This window comes from Perognathus longimembris, chromosome 17 (assembly GCF_023159225.1).
Source record: "Perognathus longimembris pacificus isolate PPM17 chromosome 17, ASM2315922v1, whole genome shotgun sequence".
Lineage (NCBI taxonomy): Eukaryota > Metazoa > Chordata > Mammalia > Rodentia > Heteromyidae > Perognathus > Perognathus longimembris.
Window position 1 is genome coordinate 24,646,008 of NC_063177.1, and position 21,197 is coordinate 24,667,204.

The window sequence follows — 21,197 nt, forward strand, 5'->3', positions numbered from 1 at the left end:
TTGATACACCTGGTTTTCATTTTCACTGCATTAATAATCGAATTTAAACTCCTTTGTCAGCTGGGAATCCTCTGGTGCATGCATCTCAGCTTTGCCCAAGCAAGGGGAGAATGAAACAAGTGAATAAACAAGACAAACATATAATCCAATAGCAAGAAAGAGCTTTGCAGTCAAACTCATCTGGTCCTGTTTATAGCTTCCTAATCTGTGCAAAGTATGTCAACATCTTTTTTTTTTTTTCCAGCCCCGGGGCTTGGACTCGCGGCCTGAGCACTGTCCCTGGCTTCTTTTTGCTCAGGGCTAGCCCTCTGCCACTTGAGCCACAGCGCCACTTCTGGTCTTTTTCTACATATGTGGTGCTGGGGAATTGAACCCAGGGCTTGTTGTATATGAGGCAAGCAATGTTGCCACTAGGCCATATTCCCAGGCCGCGTGTGTTAACACCTTTTACCATTGTTTTTTCTCATCTATAAAATAACAGTTTTAGTTCATCATCAGATCTTTAAATGCATGTAAAATTGCTGACTAGTGATTGGTGTCAGACAACTGGTGAGTACAATCTTTTTTCTCAAAGCGGTAAACTCATTATCCACCGCTTGAGGATTTGGAAAACTTAACACTTGGCCTTCATGTTATGCTTGACAATAGCTTGATGGGGGTGGGAGCGGGGGAGAAGAGGATCACATTAAAGGGGAGATCACAGTGATAAAGAAAAATGCCCAGATTCAGGGTAAATCCTACTGTTCCTGCTTGCCAAAATGGAAAACAAAGGGCCTCCCAAGTGGCACGAAGATAGAACTAGTGCGCCTTAGAGGGTTTTCATGCATTTAGCGTCAGGAAGTACCAAAGTGCCAAGGAAAGTGGAGCTCAGGCCCCCAGCCTGCGGTGCCGGTGCCGGGTCACGTGACGGAGGCGCCCGGGAGGGCGGGAGGTCACGTGAGCGGACGGCCCCGCCCCGTCGCCCGGGCCGCGGCGAGGTGGGGCCTGGCGTTTGCTCCGGAAGTGCCTGTCTTCCTCTGACAGCTGCTGGCACCCAGGCGGTAGCGGCGCCGGCGACGCGCTGGGAGCAAGATGGCGCTACGGCCGGGAACGGGAGCTGGTGGCGGCGGGGCTGCGGGAACCGGTGCGGGGGCCGCGGGAGGAGGCAGGTGGGTGTAAAGAGCTGGGTCGGAGGCCGGCGGGCCTCAGGACATCCCCACGACCCGTGGCCTCAGCGGGGCCTGCTTGGCGGTTATGGCGGTTTAGGCGAGCTCAGACTCTTTTCCTTTGAAGAGGGCTGCGAGAGAAACCCTGGATGCGGGCGACGTGCCCGGGTGCGCGGTGTCGGGGTGCGGGGCTTAGAGGCACCTGCTGCCCGCGGTGGAGGGGAGGGCAGCGCGGGCAGCGCCGGGGAGGTGGGCGAGGAAGTCGGGGCCGGGCTCGGGCCTCCGCTTCTGGAGCCGCCCGAGCTTCCGGGCTCGAGGGCTCCGAGGGTGGCACGGCTGTGGAGAGGCTGTTCACAGAGGTGGCGGAACGGTCACCGAGACACACGTGTGTGTGTGTGTGTGTGTGTGTGTGTGTGTGTGTGTGTGTGTTGTTTTGCCTTTGCCTCCTTTACAATGCCAGATCTTGCTCTTTTTGTTTTCTTAACAATGACAAACAGCAGGAAAATCCGAACACCTTTGAATTGATCATTGCCTTGTGATCGAACTCTTGTCTCATAGACCTAACTCCTAAGACGTGTCCCTCTTTTTAAAGGGTATTCAGAACAGAATTCACTTTTGAACAGCAGTTATGCACAGGGCTTCCAGACTTTTGCTTCGTCTTTAACAACAACAACAAAAAGCCCTGTCCTTTGTTACATATCAGTTAATAGCACGCAGCCTGTGCTTTCCATACCCGAAATGGTAATAGAGTGTACATTTGCAACGGGACAGGTTATCATTTTAGGAAATGTTGTATTCCATCCAGAAAGTCATCACTCCACTCTTGATAATGACCTAGTGTGATTTATTAGCTAACATATACTGTTCATACATTTGGAGGTCAAATTCGCTCTTTATCTTCACTATCAGAAATGATCTTTGGAAAACAGTGTACGAAGTGTTTTCTTTTTTCATATGTAATTCAACTTCGGAATCAGTAACACTGTATAAGTGTAAGGTGTTCCATGTTGCAACCTCTTGCAGGTGCTTGTGTGTGTGTCTACAATGTGAGAGCAGTAACAATCACTCTGGTAAACGACCGGTATGTTAGCCCATTTTTCATTTCCTCTACACACCTTTGACTTTAAATGATTTACTTTAAGTAAAATGTGTTTCCTCCATTGTATTCTTCACTACTTATCTGTAGCATCTTTCACAAATACCTTGTATAAATAAATCTGACTGCAGAAGAAAAATATACAGTCTTTTTTTTTATAAATATGAATTTCTAAAATATTGCTGAGTGGCATTAGTTTGATAAAAATACGTGATTAGTAGTGGCACAAATAATAATTAACTTGAAACAATTGGGTACTCTACACCCAAATTTTAATTGTTAAACTTAAGTTAAAATGACTAAAACAGAAAGTTGGTTTGTAGTATTTTGATGTCACTGGTTGGTACATGGAGACAATTTTTAAAGTATCTTACATATATTGGGAACTTTCTGAGATTAAGAAACTGAATAGTCAGTGAAGAATATTACAGTTTTTCAGAAGCAATGGTAAGGACTGGAATTACAAGGAAACAAACATTGTGATAGACTATATTTTAGGGAACAAAACCCAGCAACTTCTCTAAGATTGTTAGGCCAGATTTCATAAACTAGAGCTGCAGGCATTTCGGGGGGGGGGGGGTGTCTGTGTGTCTGTGTGTCTGTGTCTGTGTCTGTCTCCCTCTCTCCTTGATATTATTTCCTTATGATTGTTAGGCCAGATTTCATAAACTAGGGATGCTCTTAGGTACTTAGTTTTTTGTTTTGTGTTTGGTTTTTTGTTTTGCCAGTCCTGGGGCTTGAACTCAGGGCCTGGGCACTGTGCCTGAGCTTCTTTTACTCAAGGCTAGTACTCTACCACTTGAGTCACAGCACTACTTCCAGCTTTTTCTGTTTTGTGGTACTGAGGAGTTTTTTTTTTTTTTTTTTTGGCCAGTCCTGGGCCTTGGACTCAGGGCCTGAGCACTGTCCCTGGCTTCTTCTCGCTCAAGGCTAGCACTCCGACACGTGAGCCAACAGCGCCACTTCTGGCCGTTTTTTCTGTATATGTGGTGCTGGGGAATCGAACCTAGGGCCTCGTGTATCCGAGGCAGGCACTCTTGCCACTAGGCTATATCCCCAGCCCAGTACTGAGGAGTTTTTAAGAGACTAATTTTTTTGAAAATGTGTTTTCCAATTTAATCTTAGTCACATTTTGACTGGTATCATGAATGGGCTACTTTACAATAAATAGAGATGTGTAAGGGCAAATTTTGCCCAAGAGATGACAAGTATAATATTTTTTAAAAGTCAAGGCAGCAAAAACAGATTAAAGATCTGAATTATTCTCTGGGTGTTTGACTGGTAGTCATTGCCTGTGTGTGTGGAAGGCACTGAGGTTTTTTTGTTGTTTGTAATTTGGATAGGGTCTCATTGTGTAGCTCAATCAAGATCTCCTGCCTTAGCTTCCACCAAACGCAACTAAAGCACTGTTGATGCTTCCATGAATTTATATACCAGTGAATCTAAGGCACCAGGACAGAGCCCCCATACTAGAAGAGTATACCAAATAATTGTAGCACTCGGTTGTTTTTTTTCTTATTCTCCTACAAGTTCTTTGAGAGGCTCCTCACCCTCCTATCTTCCATTGCTTCTGACCCATTGAAAATGTTTTGAAAGATGGCAGGAATGCAAATTTAAGGCCATGAGTTCAAACCCCAGTACTGCCAAAAAAAAAAAAAAATTGGAGCCTGGTGTCTTAGTTCATTCCTATAATCCCAGCTACCTGGCCATCCCAGCACAGGTAGGGCAAGAGCAAGAGGATACAAGTTTGAGGCCAGCCCAGGCAAAAAGACCCGATCTTAATCAGTAAGCCATATGTTGCTATATGAAGTCTCCCAGGTACATGGAAGGCTTACGTTGGAGGATCCAGCCTAGGCAGAAAGATTTTACATGAAAAAAATAAGCTAGGGGCTGGGAACTTGGTTTAGTAGTAGTAGAGTGCTTGCCAAGTATGCATGAAGCCCTGGGTTCGATTCCTCAGTACCACATATACAGAAAAGGCCAGAAGTGCTCTGTGGTTCAAGTGGTAGAGTGCTAGCCTTGAGCAAGAAAGAAGCTCAGGGACAGTGCTTGGGCTCTGAGTTCAAGCCCCAGGACTGGCAAAAAAAAACAACAACAGAAAAACCACCCAAAACCTAAAGCAAAAAGGGCTAGAAATAGGGCTCAAGTGGAAGAGCACCTGCATAGCAAGTACAAAGCCCTAAGTGCAAATGCCACACACACACAAAAAAAAAGTCCAGAAATATTTGGATTTCACCTATATTGAAATAAAAAGTTATATTTCAGCTAGTCACTCAGTGGAGAGAGGCAAGATATTGGCATAGAGGAGGGAAGGCAGGCCTAGGGAACAGCATACCTACACTGCCGGGTTGACTGGGATTACATGGAGAAAAGAACTTTGAGATTAAAATTGAAAAGGAAAATTGTGTCAGAGTAGAGAAGGCTGTGAGGTTAACTTACAGAGTTGATGTTACAATTAAAGCCCAGGTGTACATCTTCCTTAGGGATTGTTATTAAAAGGTCCTGACCATTATTAAGGAAGATACACCTCATTTTTTTTTGCATTAGGTGAATTAGAAACCACAGAATCTAGAGGTGGAGAGATCCATTCGGGGTGAGGAACTTTTTTTTTTTCCTGCCAAAGGCTTATTTGCATATGCATAACATCAGTTGTAGGGCATACAAAATTGTCGATGCAGGCAGATAGCCTGCAGGCAGTAGAGAAGTGTACAAGAAACATATGTGTCTGTGCCTGTCATAAACCAAGTGATTTCTCAGGTCATAGGGTCTATAGGAATTCAGTAAATCTAGGTTAGTAGAAAAGATACCTAAAAAGGAAGGCTGAAGAGACAGATAATGTGACAAGCAGAGCTCACGGGTCTGCTTTCACGTGGAGATTTTAGCAATACATGGATTAGTGCTTTTACTTTTGAGATCAAATTATTTGACTTCTGCCCATTTATTGTAAACTTTTGCTGTCTTATCAGTGTTGTACTTAGCTGCTATCTAGCCAGTATTTAAGCATGTTGCTACTGTCTAGACATTTCATAAAGTATGTGAATGGTACATAGGTCAGTTGGCAGTTGGCTTGCCAAGTTTTAACTAGAGTAAGTCATGTTTAATGTGACTTAATTTTTATTTTGTGTTGTTTTTTAAATGATGTTAGGACTTGAACTCAGGAACTTAAACTTGTTAGGCAAAGGTTCTATCACTCCACAGATGTAAATATTTTACCTTTATATGTGTTTAAGATGTATTGTTGTTTGTATAGTTAGTTGTCTTGGATGGAACTGTGACAAACAAGCCAGATATAACTGCCTTTAATCCTTGCTCGCCTGGAGGCATAGATTAAAATCCAAGGCCAGCTGAGAGTCTACAAAAAATAAAAAATAAAATAAAAGCCTAAAAAGCAGAAAGGGCTAAGGGAGTGGCTTAAGTGGTAGAGCCCTGGACTAGCAATTATGAGGCTTCTGAGTTATTCCCATAGTGCCCCCACACCAAAAACAAAACAAAAACTCTGATCCAGTTAACAGGTGTGATGGCCTACACCTGTAGCCTTTGCTGTTCATGAGGCAAGAAGATCATTGAGTTCAAGACTAGCCATACAATGCAGTACTAATCATGAAGAGGACTGAAATTTTAATACATGCAAAGATGGATTGAAAAAAAAATCCTAGGCACTTGTTGCTCATGCCTGTAATCCTAGCTACTCAGGAGGCTGAGATCTTGAGGATCAAGAATTGAAGCCAGCCAGGGCAGAAAAGTCCAAGAAACTTAATCTCCAGTTAAACTGCAAAAATCTGTGCTGGAGGTATACTTTGAATAGTAGAACACCAGCTGTGAGTGAAAAAGCTTGAGTGAGCCCCTGAGTTCAAACACTAGGCCTTGTCTACAATTCTTTCATTTATTTAATGAATTACATATTTTTGGATGTAGTGGTACTTGCCTGTAATCCTAGCACTGGGAAGGCAGAGACAGGAGGATCATGAGTTCAAGGCAAGCCTTAACTATGTAGTAAGGTTGAGGCTTACATAGGCTATATAACAAGAACCTGTTTAAAAAATATATATGTTTTGTTTGAAATGTTAGTACATAAGAAGAAGATGATCATGTATTTTTACTTTCTGTTTTCAGCTTCATGTTTCCTGTTGCAGGTGGAATAAGACCCCCTCAAGGTATGTGAAACTGTAAGGATGTTTTGTTTTAGTCCATTACTTCAGTGCTGGTAATCTACTGAGCTCTGAGGATCACAATTTGAAGCCAGCCTGAGCAATAAAGTATGTAAGAATCTTATGTACAATAAACTACTCAGAAAAAGCCAGAAGTGGTGCTGTAGCTCAAGTGGTAGAGCACTAGCCTTGAGCACCAAAAGCCCCAGGACACAAGGAAAGAAGGGAAGGAGGGAGGGAGGGAAGGACGGAGGGAGGGAGGGAGGGAGGGAGGAAGGGAGGAAGGAAGGAAGGAAGGAAGAAAGGAAGGAAGGAAGGAAGGAAGGAAGGAAGGAAGGAAGGAAGGAAGGAAGGAAGGAAAGAAGGGAGGGAGGGAAGGAAGGAAGGAACTAAGGAACTAAATCTTACTAATATCAATTCTGGCTCAATCTTCAAGAAGATAGTAGTCAAGAATGTAATCTAGGGCTGGGGATATGGCCTAGTGGCAAGAGTGCTTGCCTCGTATACATGAGGCCCTAGGTTCGCTTCCCCAGTACCACATACACAGAAAATGGCCAGAAGTGGCGCTGTGGCTTAAGTGGCAGAGTGCTAGCCTTGAGCAAGAAGCCAGGGACAGTGTTCAGGCCCTGAGTCCAAGCCCCAGGACTGGCAAAAAAAAAAAAAAAAAGAATGTAATCTAGACCTATGCTGCTGTGTAGCTGGAACCCAGCACTGAGGGAGAGCTGTGTCCACCCTTCTGCTTCTTTCTGCTCAGTTCTCTTACTCCTGCATATTCCCTCCACCCACCTCAATGCCAAGCTGTTTCTGAAAAGTGGTACTTTTCTCAAAGCCAGTGTTGAGTGGTTATGGGACATATGCTGGAGAAACAGAGACTCCTAGGTCACCAACAGAGATGAAAGATAAAGAACCACTCAGCAGATGGTCAGTAGTTCTTCTGTAGCCATTTGTAATCAATGGTAGAGGTTGAGTTTCAGGGAAATTTTTTCCAAAGGTCAGTTGTATTCTTTTCATTGTGTTCACATTTATATATTATTTAAGCTATCTGTCTTTAAATGTGCCCCATATTTAGATCAAGTAGTTTGAGATCTTTTGTTCCTTCAGAAGGTATTGCAGACTTATTTGGTTATCACCATATGTGGTCCTTTTCTTTTTTTTTTTGCATTTCTACAAACTCCTGCATAAAAATCTATATATAGAGAAAAGATACTGAAGAAGGAAAGATCCTAAAGATTGCCTGATATATTTTTTCTTCATGAATTTAGAATTGTGTTGGAGGGTTTTAAAAATTATATTAGAATGACTTTATGTATACATATACATATATACATACTAAAAGCATATACAAGAAACCAACAGCAGAAGTGGCCACAGGATCACAAGTACTTCAACAGGAGATAGGAGAGAAAACAGACTTTTTTTTTTGGTTTATATTTTAATGCTTACCAATGTTATACCACAAACCTGAGTTACCCAAACAGAACTAAAATAATAATGATTGAATAGTCATGTGCTGGTAGCTCATACTGTAGTCCCAGCTACTATTTTATTATTTTAATAAAATAAAAATTAAATCCAAAGAGTAAGAGGGAGAACATCTCACTGTGGCTATATTTAATCTCTTCATTCCAATTTACTATTGTACCTCATAGTCCTTGCATTTGAGGTTCCTTAGTCTAAAGTATAATTCAGATATCTGGATGGCTTGCTCCTTTACTTCAGGTCTTTGATCAAATGTTGACAAAAAGTTTTGTGAACAAAACTTTGTCTGTCTTATAATAGAGCAGCTGCTCTACACTTTGACTCACCTCTTCCCCATAATCCTGTTTCACTTTTGCCCCATCTCTACAGTACTTGCATGTAGGCTTTTTGTTTCCTTTTTTTTTTTTTTAAATCTGCTCCAATTACAGTATAAATTCCGTGAGGGAAGAGACCTGGTTTTGTTCATTTCTATGTTTTCTACAATGTTTCATAACATGGAATAGGTCCTCAAATACCTGAATAAATGATTGAGTGAACAAATGGCTGCCTTGCCTCTTAATAGTTGTTACCTAAAAATGTAGATGCCCATGCTTCTGAAATTAAGTTAGGTATAAGTAATTTTGGAAGTAACAGAAACTACAAGATAAATATATACTTTTCTAGACCTTTATTTTTTTATTTTTAAACTTTTTTGTGTGCCAGTACAGGGGCTTGTACTTGAGACCTCATGTTCTTACTTGGCTTTCTTGTTCACAGTTGGTGCTCTACCATTTGAGCCACACCTCCAGTCCAGCTTTTTGGTTAGTTAATTGGAGATCTAGTTAGTCTCTTCAAATTTTTCTGCCCATTCAGGCTTCAAACCACAATCTTCATCTCTTAGCCTCCTGAGTAACTAGGATTATAGGCATGAGCCACCAATGCTCAGATGACTTTTACCTTTCAAATTGGAAATTTGGTTTAAAAAAGCAAAATTGTGCCAAGTGCAGGTGGTTCATATCTCTAATCCTAGCTACTCAGGAGCCAGAGATCATGGTACAAAGCCAGCTGGGGCAGGATACTCCCTGAGACTCTTATCTCCAATAAACTATTTTAAAAAGCCAGAAGTGACGCTGTGGCTCAAGTGGTAGAACACTTGCCTTGAACAAAAAAGAAGCTTAGGAACAGCGTCCAGGACCAGCCAAAAAAATAAAAAGTAAAACTGATATCAAAACGAACTCAAAAGATATGGAAAGATCTCTCTCTCTCTCTCTCTCTCTCTCTCTCTCTCTCTCTCTCTCTCTCTCTCTCTCTCTCTCTCTCTCTCTCTCTCTGTTTTTTTTGACGATTCTGTCTTTTCTTTATGTGTGGTGTACTCAAGTATGTATCTTTTTTTTTTTTTTTGGCCAGTCCAGGGCCTTGGACTCAGGGCCTGAGCACTGTCCCTAGCTTCTTCTTGCTCAAGGCTAGCACTCTGCCACTTGAGCCACAGCGCCACTTCTGGCCGTTTTCTGTATATGTGGTACTGGGGAATCGAACCCAGGGCCTTAGGTATACAAGGCAAGCACTCCTGCCACTAGGCCATATCCCCAGCCCTCAAGTATGTATCTTTGAGAGGGGAAAGGGAGGGTACAGAACTCAAGAGAAAAAGGGTGAAAAACTGCAGCAGTGGAGCTCACTGAGATGAAAGCATGGATGCAAGTGAACTATAGAAGTTGTGGGTAGAGATGGGTGGGAGGGACTGGGAGAGAGAGAGGGAATGGAAGACACCATATGAAAGAAAATATTTAGTTGATTACATGCAAACAAAACAAGCCAACAAAAAATCTTTTAATCAAAGCTCGGAGCCAGTGACTTACACCTGTAATCTTGGCTACTAGAAGGCTTAAATCTGAGGATTGTGGTTCGAAGCCAGCCCAGGCAGGAAAGTCCATGAAACTCTTATCCCCAGTAAATCACAGGAAAAGCCAGAAGTGGCACAGTGGCTCAAATGGTAGAGTGCTAGCCTTGAGTAAAACAGAGCCTGGAAACAGCACCCAGACCCAGAGTTCAAGCCCCACAACTGGCAAAAAAAAGAAAAGAAAACAAAACAAAAATGTAGTCAAACCAATATGAGTTTAAGATGATGTAATAAAATACAAAATTAGAATGAAAGTTGTCCTCAAACTATATAAGGTTTTTAAAAATTTGGTGTCACATACCAAGCCATATTTTAGTATTTATTAAACACACACATGGTGCATTGTCCTCTGCTCCTGAGGATAGTTGGGAGACACATGGGCCGGGGGTGGGGGGTGGGGAGCGGAGTTCCCTGTCACTTAATTATATACTTAGCATGCCAATGACCGTGTTCGTGGTAAATGTTACATTTACTGTTCATGTAAGGATGGAGAAGAACTATCTTTAATAGAGTAAGCATTAAGCAGTTTTGCAGAAGACAAGCCAAGATATAGAAAGAAGTTATGAAAAAACAAAGCCAGGAAGTGGCACTTCTAACTGGCTCCCAGAGTTCATGCTCTTTAACTGTTATCATTTACCTGCTTCCCCATAACAAATTATCCTCAAACTTTAGAAACAAAACATTTTATTATGTTGTAACGTATCAGGATGGTTTTGCTGAGTGATTGTGGCTCAAGACTTCTCACAAGGCTTAATGATGTGAGGACTCAGTGCCTGGGCACTGTCCCTTTGCTTTTTCTCCCAAGGCTGGTGCTCTGCCACTTGAGCAACACATCTCCACTTCCAGCTTTGTGCTAGTTAATTGGAGATAAGAGTCTCACAGACTTTCCTGCCCAAGTTAGCTTTGAACTGAGATCCTCAGATTATAGCTTCTTGAGTAGCTAGGGTTACAGGCATGAGCCATCAACACCCAGTTGTACTTATGGTTTTAAGAAAATAAACTTTAAACATGCTACCTTAATAATGCCTTGGTGTTTTTCAGCGGGCCTCATGCCAATGCAGCAACAAGGATTTTCTATGGTCTCAGTCATGCAGCCTAATATGCAAGGCATGATGGGAATGAATTATGGCTCTCAAATGTCCCAAGGACCCATTGCTATGCAGGTACTTGTTTATTGTTTATGAAGTTACTGTTTATTACTAGAGGTCTGCATACCAACAGCTTTGTTCTTAAGTGTTTAATGTTATGTTTTAAGATGTGACTTTCTTTTCTTGGGTGGGGGGGGGCGGTGGTCAGCCATGGGGCTTGAACTCAGGGCTTGGGTGCTGTCCCTGAGGTCTTTCGCTCAAGACTAGCACTCTGCCACTTTGAGCCACAGCACCACTTCCACTTTTCTGGTGGTTCATTGGAGATGAATCTTATGGACTTTCCTGCCTTGGCTAGTTTTGAACTGTATGTGATTCTCAGATCTCAGCCTCATGAGCCACTAGTGCCTGGCTTTTGTTGTTTTTTTTAAAGTGGGGGTTCTACTTTGAATTCCTAGGCTCACTTGATTCTCTTTCTTTAGCCTCTCAAGTAGCTAGAACTATAGGCATGTGCCACAATTTCTTTTTTCATTCTCCTTTCCTTTCCTTTTTTCAGGAGATTGAATCTAGGGCTTCACACATGCTAGGAAATGCTGTAAAGATTTTTAAACTAGTGGGGCATGGTGGCTCACACCTGTAATCCCAGGTACTGAGGAGACACATATCAGGAGAATCACAATTTGAGGCTGACCCAGGCAAAAAGTTATCAAGAACCCTATCTCAACAAATAAACCAGGCATGGTAGATCCTATCTAATCCTGGCTGTGTGGGAGACTACAAGTGGGAGGATAGTGATCCAAAGTCAGCCCTATGCCAAATCATAAGACCCTATCAAAACAAACAAACAAAAAACTAAAGCTAGAATTGGCTGGTGTGTGTCTAAAGTGGTGGTAGAGGACCTGACTAACCAGCATGAGGCCCTTAGTTCAAACCCCAATAATACCACCCAAAATTTCTTGAAATTATGAGTTATATCTTTGGCTATACCACTGTAGATGTGCCCCATCTTGTCTGACCTCAGAAGCTAAGCAGGGTTGGTACCTGGTAGTTGGGTGAGAGACTGCCAGTTCTTTAAATTCAGCAATATTACTATTGCTGAAATTAGAAATATATAATATACACTACCTTTTTCAAGATGTGAAGAGAGTGAGTTTGAAAGAATATTCCTGTGTTTGTACTTCAAACCTAGCAGAAGGATTCTATAAACCTGCTTCCTCTTCACCTTTAGCAGTGATCAGCTCTAGTACAGTGCAGGGAATGGAGGGCTTTTCGTTCTAGACTATGTTCTTTGAATCTTTTAATATTATGCTATGCTACATTGCTTACTAATAAAAATAATAAGAACTTATGTGATTTACACTGTTCTTTGTAATCATTGGGAAGAAAATTTTTCCTCCTTTGTTTCTTGCAGGCAGGAATCCCAATGGGTCCCATGCCAGCTGCTGGAATGCCTTACCTAGGACAAGCACCATTCTTGGGCATGCGTCCTCCAGGCCCACAATATACTCCAGACATGCAGAAGCAATTTGCAGAAGAGCAACAGTAAGAGAACTCTACAACTCAAGGATAACAGAGATACATAATAGCCATTTTATAGATAGACAAATATCTTGTAGTACACATTTGAAGCTGAAATAGTCAAACTGCCTGTAGAACTCTTTACAATACTTTGTTTTGAGACAAGGCTCTTTAAAATACTTTTATTAGAAGTTTAGAATAGTGATGTAGTGATATGCTCCTATAATCCCAGCACCTGAAGAGGTGGAAGCAGGAAGCTCATGGACGCATTTGTAGACACCTGCATTCTCAGAACATTGCTTTTATGTATATCCTATCTTCCCAAGGAAATTTCTTTTGTTACTTTTGTTTTCTTGAGATATAGCTCAGACTGACCTTGATATCCTCTTACCTCAACCTCCCAAGTGCTAGGATTACAGGCATATGCTATTGTATCCAGCCCTGAAAGTGTTTTGTGGTTATTGTCCTCATTGTTTTGTTTATTCTTTGATTTGGTTTGGTGGTACTGGGATTGAAGCCAGGTCTTCCTTAGTGCTAGGTAAATTCCCTATCACTGAGCTATAATCTTAACCCTTAAATTTCTTTTTTATATGTAAAGAGTGTTTGCATATTTTTCTGCCTTCCTTGTTTTGTTCTTCTTTCTACTCTTGTATGCAAAGTGTTTCCTATAGGGTTGGGGTATAGATAGCTCAACGGCAGATTGCTTGCATAGCATGTAAGAGGCCCTGGCTTAATCTTTAGTACCCTCTTCTCCCCCAAGAAGATGATCCAAATATATATATAATGTGTGTATGCATATACACAATTCAAGCGAATCATTATTTAGATTTCACTTGAAATATTTTAGAGTAGAAAGATTGTCATAAAATAGGTATATTTAGAAATGAAGATTATAATTCTAGAGATGTAGGATGGTATTGCTGAAACTGTTAGTACACACATCTGGCTATGACAGTTATTCCTTGAAGCTGGATTTATTACATTGTATTTCCTGCAGAAAACGATTTGAGCAGCAACAAAAACTCTTAGAGGAAGAGAGAAAAAGACGCCAGTTTGAAGAGCAAAAGCAAAAGCTCAGACTTCTGAGTAGTGTGAAACCCAAGGTAATGTATTCAATATCTCCTCTCTCCCAAAACATGTAGCCCCTGAATGTACCTCTACTTCCTTAGTCACTGGCTTTTATCACTGCACCACCAGCTAAGCCAGGCTGGCTGTGATGGATCCCTTTCCTTTTCCTTCATCTGAGTCCTAAAGTGAGGGATGTTTCTATAACAACTCTCTGTTTTTAATAAGAATGAAATATCATTGTCTCCTCAACTCATTTAACATGGTTGCATTTATAATTTTTTTTCTTGGAAAACACTATTCTTAAATGTAGTGCTAGAAATGGATTTCAAGTCACTTGTAGAATGCTTACTGTAAAGTAGTCATATCTTATTTTTATATTCTATGAAGTCTTATTTTATGCCTTCATTTTACATGCTTATCAGTGTCTTTCTGACTTGGAGAAATTGTTCTCAGAAATATGTGGTCAGAAATCTGTTAGAAATATCTATTAGAAACAAATTAGTATAGCTGAGTCCTGGTAGCTCTCACCTGTAATCCTAGCTCCTCAGAAGGCTGAGGTATGAGGATCATGGTTCAAAGCCAGCCTGGGAAAAAACTGTGAGCCTCTTATTTCTAGCTAACTACCAGAAAATCAGAAGTAGAGCTGTGGCTAAAGTGGTAGAGCACTAGCTTTGAGCAAAAAGAGATCTGGGACAGTGCCTAGGACCTGAGTTCAAGCCCTACAACTAACACAAAAGAAAAGATTAATAACTATGCTTTTAATTGGGGAGGGTATAGAGCAAAATGAGAGGTGAGTGATGAAATATACATACATTTGTTGTCTCTTAGACAGGAGAGAAGAGTAGAGACGATGCTTTGGAGGCCATAAAAGGAAACTTAGATGGGTTTTCCAGAGATGCAAAGATGCACCCTACTCCAGTATCGCACCCTAAAAAATCAGGTAGTTTTAATTTTAAAAGACATTAAAATTTTCTTTTCTTGGAAGATGACTTACAGTCCTTGTATGTTTAATTGACTAATTAATACATGGTTGGAGAACTTTACCTTCCTTGTGGTTTATTTGTTAGCATACATTAGTTATGGAAGGGGAGGAAAACATGTATACAGTGTATTCTCTTGGGGACTTTTTATTGTTTTGATTAAACATCTAAAAATGAAAATTGTAATCCAAATAATATTAAGTGATTTTGACCTAGCACAGAAATAGCTTTTTACGTGAGTAAACATTGGAAATTAATAGTTAATGTGGATGGGCTGGGAATATGGCCTAGTGGCAAGAGTGCTTGCCTCATATACATGAAGCCTTAGGTTCGATTCCTCAGTACTATATATATAGAAAAGACCAGCAGTGGCACTGTGGCTCAAGTGGCAGAGTGCTAGCCTTGAGCAAGAAGACGCCAGGGACAGTGCTCAGGCCCTGAGTTCTCCAGGACTAGCAAAAAGAAAATGTGGGGGCTGGGGATATGGCCTAGTGGCAAGAGTGCTTGCCCCGTATACATGAGACCCTGGGTTCAATTCCCCAGCACCACATATATAGAAAATGGCCAGAAGTGGCGCTGTGACTCAAATGGCAGAATGCTAGCCTTGAGCAAAAAGAAGCCAGGGACAGTGCTCAGGCCCTGAGTCCAAGTCCCAGGACTCGCCAAAAAAAAAAAAAAAGAGAGAGAGAAAGAAAATGTGGACTTGGCATCACCCTTAGAGAAAGAAGAAGGCCAAGAGGATGGTCATTTTAAGTCACTCTTCCATCTATGAAGAATTTCTTTTTTGCATTCAGATGTAGGTGAACAGGAGCTGTTTAACAATAAAGAAAACTTAATGTAAGGCTACAAATTGGTGTTTTGATGTTGAAATCTCTATAGAGTTCAATCCGTGCATTTATACTAAGCCAATGTCTAAATACAGGCTCAATCCTGTAATCCTTGCCTCTCAGGAAGTTGAGATCTAAGTAGTGTAGTTCAAATTCAGACTGAATGGGAAAGTCCATGAGACTCCCTCGTATCTCCAGTTAACCAACCAAAAGTCAGAAGTAGAAGTATGGCTCAATCAGTAAGGCTCCAGTCTTGAGCTGAGCAAAAAAAGCTCAGGGACAATGGCCAGACCCTGAGTTCAAGCCTCAAGAGAGAGAGACACACACACACGCACACACACGCACGCATGCACACATACACACACACTTTCTAGTTAACCACTCATGCTGAGCCAGAAAAAGATTGTTCAGAAGCAAGCACAATTTGCTTCCAGAGCCTCTCCAATTATAGTCATAAACCTAGGCCTGAAGTGTATCAGTTTGCAATGTTTTTCTCCTCCCAAACTTTTTTTTTTTTTTTTTGGCCAGTCCTGGGCCTTGGACTCAGGGCTTGAGCACTGTCCCTGGCTTCTTCCCGCTCAAGGCTAGCACTCTGCCACTTGAGCCACAGCGCCGCTTCTGGCCGTTTTCTGTATATGTGGTGCTGGGGAATCGAACCTAGGGCCTCGTGTATCCGAGGCAGGCACTCTTGCCACTAGGCTATATCCCCAGCCCCCCTCCCAAACTTTTTTTAATCTTAAAATATGCAGTATAACAATTTTAATATTTCCTAATACTGTGAGTTAAAAACTACATACCATTATACAATTGATATCATTTCTGCCATGTACAAAAACCACTAGTTTAGTCTTAGAAGCTGTTAGCTATAGTTGCCAGAGTCCATTTAAAAATATTCTAAGTTGTTAAAAACTTATCCTGAGGAAATAAACCCACATGCTCACAGTAGCCATTGTTAATTCTAACAGTAATTTTTGCATATTAATTTTGCATTTTTTCATAGAACTTTGAATGCCCACAGATGAGACTTTAACAGATTTAAAGTCATTCATGGTCATTAAAAATGAAGAAGCAACAATAAAATAGTATTATTTATTTAGCTTCATGCTAAATGTAGCTCCTATACAGTAGATTTATTATATAAGTGAATTTTACATTTCACAATAAAAGCCAGAGTAATCTTTTAAATGCAGTCCTCAGTCAAGATATACTTTCTTTAAATGCATTGTTTTATTGCCATGTGCCAGTGGTTCACACCTGTAATCCTAGCTACTCAGGAGACTGAGATCTGAGGATAATGATTCGAAGCCAGCCTGGACAGAAAAGTCTCCATGAAACCCTTATCTCCAATTAACCACTCCAAATCCAGAAGTAGTACTGTGGCTCAAAGTGGCAGAATGCTAGCCTTGCACAAAAGAGATCAGAGACAGTGCCCAGGCCCTGAGTTCAAGCCCCACAACCAACAAATAAGATAAAAAATAAAACGAGTTGTTCTACTGAGCACATTATGGTATCCCAATTAGGGTGCTTTACATAAGATAATATCACTTTGTCCAGGCATCAGTTGTTAGCTCATGCCTATAATCCTAGCTACTCAAGAGGCTGAGATTTGAAAATTGTGGTTCAAAGCCAGCCCAAGCAGGAAAGTCCTTGAGACTCTTATCTCCAACTAACCACCATAAAGCCAGAAGTAGAGCTGTGACTCAAAGTGGTTGAACACTACCCTTCAGTGAAAAAGCTTAGGGACAACACCAAGCTCCGTGAACCAACAAAAAAGCAAAAAAGAGAGAAGGGGGAGGGGGAGGGAAGGAGGGAAAGAAAAAATATCACTTTAATTGTATATTTAATATGAATATCTAATATTAACTTTACTAAAATGTGATCTGTAAAGTAAATGGGTCAGACATGATATAAAAGAAGTTACATGTTTGTGTATTAGTAAATAATAAAATTAAGCAGAGAATATGTCTGCCCAAAATGTATTGAGCAGCATACAAATAGGTTATCTCATATCTGGTATATATAAATTTGAGAAAATATACAGACAAATCATTTGGACTTAAAAAATAATTACCACTTAGTGTGAATTTTTTGGTAGTCTCAGGAAAAGAAATTGGAACTAATCTAATGAAAAGAAGATTTTGAGTTAATTTTTTCTGTTTTTGAACCAAATGTAAAATAGCTATCATTTTTATTAATGATGTAAAATTGTGTATAAACAGACATCAATGTGATTTGTATGCATTATATAATTCCACCTGACCCTTGTTACTTGTTCACTCCCACTATTCATGTCAGTGTGTCTCTTTGGAAAGGGACTGCATCATAATTTCTATTTCTCCATTGATTTTCATTTTTGTGTGTTTCATTGCCATTTTCCATACTGCAGATTGTCCCACATCATCTCATCCTACTAAAACTGTCTCCCCATCATCCACCTTTCTTGATGAAGACAAATTCAGTGACTTTATGCAGGGCCCTGTAGAAGTTCCCACCTATGGGCCATCTTCCACAGCCCAGCCCTTTCAATCTTTCCATCCTACCACCCCACTTGGCCAGTTGCAATCCCAGAAGGCTAGAGTACAGCCTCCCACTCCAAGTCAGATTCCAGTGTCTTTTGCCTTACATGGCATCCCCGGGCAAATTCCCTATCACTCCACTGCTTCAGCTTCACACATTATGCAGAAAGCAGGTAACTTGTTGCATTATTAATGAAAACTTCTTAAGATACTGTAGGATAATCTGTTGCATACGTAGAATAACACAGTGCTGTCAGAAAAAAAATACATGGTTTAGGGCCTGCACATGCCAAAAAAAAGTGATTTAACTTTGTGCAGCTAAACTAGAGACCATTTAAACTACCTTAAAACTTTAAAAACAAGTTGACTTCAGATTATTTTTGTTTGGAAAAAAGCCACCAATATCATTTTCTTGAGACTAGTTAGTGAGGTTAGGGTAGCTCCTTTAGAAAGTCCTCTTTCAAATCCAGGCATGGAAGTGCACACCTCTAATCTAGCACTGGGGAAGGCTGAGACAAGAACCCTAAGAGCCTGATCTACACAGTGAGACCTCCTCAACAAACTAAATCACCAAAGAAAAAAGAAAAAGAAAGGCTTCTTCCTGGCTCAATGACAGAGTACTTGGGGGGTGGAAAAGGCAAGAATGTTCCTTTCCTATCAGCTGTCCCTGAAAAGTCTGTAAACTTTCTGTGCTCTACTTTTTAATCCTCTGTGAAACAATGGACGTTGCCACCCATGTGACACTTATTATTGTGCTAGGGGATCTTAATCCATTCCTTTTCATTGAACAGATATAGAAATTGACCCAGAGGTGAGGCCAGAGATGTTTCAGCCTCTCTAACTATCAGTTGCTGCATTCCTGAAGCAGTGTGCCTACCACTGCACTGTTCTTCCCAATACCTTATCGAATTCTTGACACTCACAAGATAGTGACATTGATGTTCTTTCTTCTATATCCCTCAAGTCTCTCAAATCTCCAAATAGATTAAATTATTCCATATCTATTACACGTGCAGGGCCATCCCTTTAGAATGTGAGGGTGGAAAGGGATGATTGAAATGACTGGAAATATGTAGCTATATACAAATAATCCTTCGTGCTGTTTGTTTAGGCCCTTCCTTGGAGGAGAAGCTCCTAGTGTCTTGCGATATAAGTACATCTGGGCAGGAACAAGTTAAATTAAATACTTCTGAAGTTGGGCACAAAGCCTTAGACCCAGGTTCCAGTAAGAACTGTCCCAGTTTAACGGCCAGTAACGGGGTTGCCATAGACGGATGTGTAAATGGTACCACCCCTGCAGAGCCAGAAAAGACTTCACACCAAACACGGTCCCTTGAAGAGAGTGGTGAGCTCAAGAAACATTCAGAAAAAAATGTGTTTAACCAAATGCTGCTCAAATGCTAACATTTTAAGCATTAATCTGAAGATAAATGCTGCTTGATTTTGCTGCTTAAAATTTTTGCTTAAAGTATATTTAATACAGTCCTTTCTCCAATTAACCCCTAAAATTTTGCTCCGAATCCTTTCAACACACTGTATTATTCCTTTTCAAAACACAATTTTGATGATCACTTTTCTTAATCGGAATCATTCTTAACTTGCATTTTCTTTCCTTTTATAAAAGCTAGCTCTCTTTCTTCCCCTCTTACACTTACTGTTCCTCCAGGAAAGTTAAAAGATAACTAGAAAAGTCACCAATGATAATACAGCTTTTTTTTTTCTTCTAGGGGGGCTGGGAATATGGCCTATGGCAAGAGTGCTTGCCTTGTATACATGAAGCCCTGGGTTCGATTCCCCAGCACCACGTATAGAGAAAATGGCCAGAAGTGGCGCTGTGGCTCAAGTGGCAGAGTGCTAGCCTTGAGCAAAAAGAAGCCAGGGACAATGCTCAGGCCTTGAGTCCAAGGCCCAGGACTGGCAAAAAAAAAAAAAAAAAAAAATCATAACTAGTTACAGTGACAAACATCTGCAATCCCAGCACTCAGTGACAGGGAGGATGTGGGTTTACAGGCTAGCCTGAGCTACATAGTGAGATCCAGTTACTGTCCCAAAAAACAAGGGAACATTGCTGCCATAAAGATCCAAATTTTGGCAAGTGACACTGTGGCTCAAGTGACAGAGCGCTAGCCTTGAGCAAAAAGAAACTCAAGGACAGTTCCCAGGCCCTGAGTTCAAGCCCCAGGACTAGCACCAAAAATGAATTAAAAATCCAAATTTGAGGTCTAGGGGTATAGTTCAGTTCTAGAGGACATTACCTAACATACCCAGGCCCTGGGTTTGGTGTCCAGTATCACATACATACATACATACATACATACATACATACATACATATGCATGCATACATACATACACACATACATGCATACAATTTGGGGTGGGAGTATAGCACAGTGGTAGACTTGACCCTGAGTTCAGTCCTCAACATACACACACACACACACACACACACACACACACACACACACACACACACACACACACATATCCAAGTTTTATAAATTACAGAGATGAATTAGCATGTGAGTAGACTTAAGACAAACTTCTAGAGGATATTTAACTGGGGGAGGGGTGAGCTGCCAAATCCTATGTAAGGCAGCAATGCCATATTCAGGTTAAAAAATGTTGGATTGGCCTGGTGCTAGTGGCTAACTCCTATAATCTTAGCAACTCAGGGGTCTGAGATCTGAGGATTGTAGTTTGAAGCCAGCCCAGAAAGAAAAGTCCCTGTGAGACACTTATTTCCAACTAAGCCCTCAACAGAAATGGTGCTATGGGTCGAAGTGGTAGAGCACTAGCCTTGAGTAAAAGAACTCAGGGACAGATCCCAGGCCCTGAGTTCAAGCCTCATGACCGACAAAAAAAATTGGATTGGTGAAGAACATATTAAAGTCTGCAAATAAATTTAGGCCATTAAATTTCTTACATTTAGAATTTTAAGCCACCTATCACAATTTTTTTAATTAGTAATACACACAAAATGGTGCAAGCCTCACATGATTCCGAATAGTGATTTGGGACAGCTCATTTTAATTTACTCTTGAGGATATGCTTACTGTACAAGAGTTGTCTGAAACCAAATACTTAAGTTGTATTGGTGACTTTTTTCTAGTGTCTCCAGCCAGTGCTCATCTTTATAAAAAGCTTGACTCTGTGTGATTTTTCTCCCCATCTTTTCCATGGACCATGATATCCATTGAATGTTGTTATCTCCTAGGTGTGGGAGTATTTCCCTCACAGGATCCAGTTCAGCCCAGAATGCCTCCTTGGATTTACAATGAGAATTTGGTTCCAGGTAACAAAAGTTTTTTATTTTCCCAGCATTCCCATCTGCTATTTTGCTTTAACTGTTATAGCTTATAGTTGTAAGTATTTACTGTTGTGGTCACAAAATATGCAAAAGGAATTGTCACATCTTTTTTTTCTGAAAGAGTAAATAAAATGATCTTGTATATGAAAT

General features: G+C 40.9%; 1 protein-coding gene across 9 annotated transcripts in view; it reads left to right on the top strand.

Moving 5' to 3' along the window:
- Window positions 1-1,008: 1,008 nt before the first annotated feature.
- Window positions 1,009-21,197, top strand: part of Synrg (synergin gamma) — a 73,339-nt gene continuing 53,150 nt past the window's right edge. For 4 of the 9 annotated variants that reach the window (XM_048366779.1, XM_048366781.1, XM_048366782.1 and 1 more), the window contains exons 1-9: window positions 1,009-1,148; window positions 6,355-6,395; window positions 10,786-10,907; window positions 12,241-12,371; window positions 13,345-13,450; window positions 14,244-14,355; window positions 17,609-17,911; window positions 18,850-19,083; window positions 20,955-21,032. In XM_048366779.1, the coding sequence (XP_048222736.1) occupies window positions 1,072-1,148; window positions 6,355-6,395; window positions 10,786-10,907; window positions 12,241-12,371; window positions 13,345-13,450; window positions 14,244-14,355; window positions 17,609-17,911; window positions 18,850-19,083; window positions 20,955-21,032 (1,204 nt within the window). In that variant the 5' untranslated portion in view covers window positions 1,009-1,071. The remainder of the gene's footprint in view (window positions 1,149-6,354; window positions 6,396-10,785; window positions 10,908-12,240; window positions 12,372-13,344; window positions 13,451-14,243; window positions 14,356-17,608; window positions 17,912-18,849; window positions 19,084-20,954; window positions 21,033-21,197) is intronic. The other 5 variants (XM_048366785.1, XM_048366788.1, XM_048366786.1 and 2 more) reach the window with 3 other exon arrangements.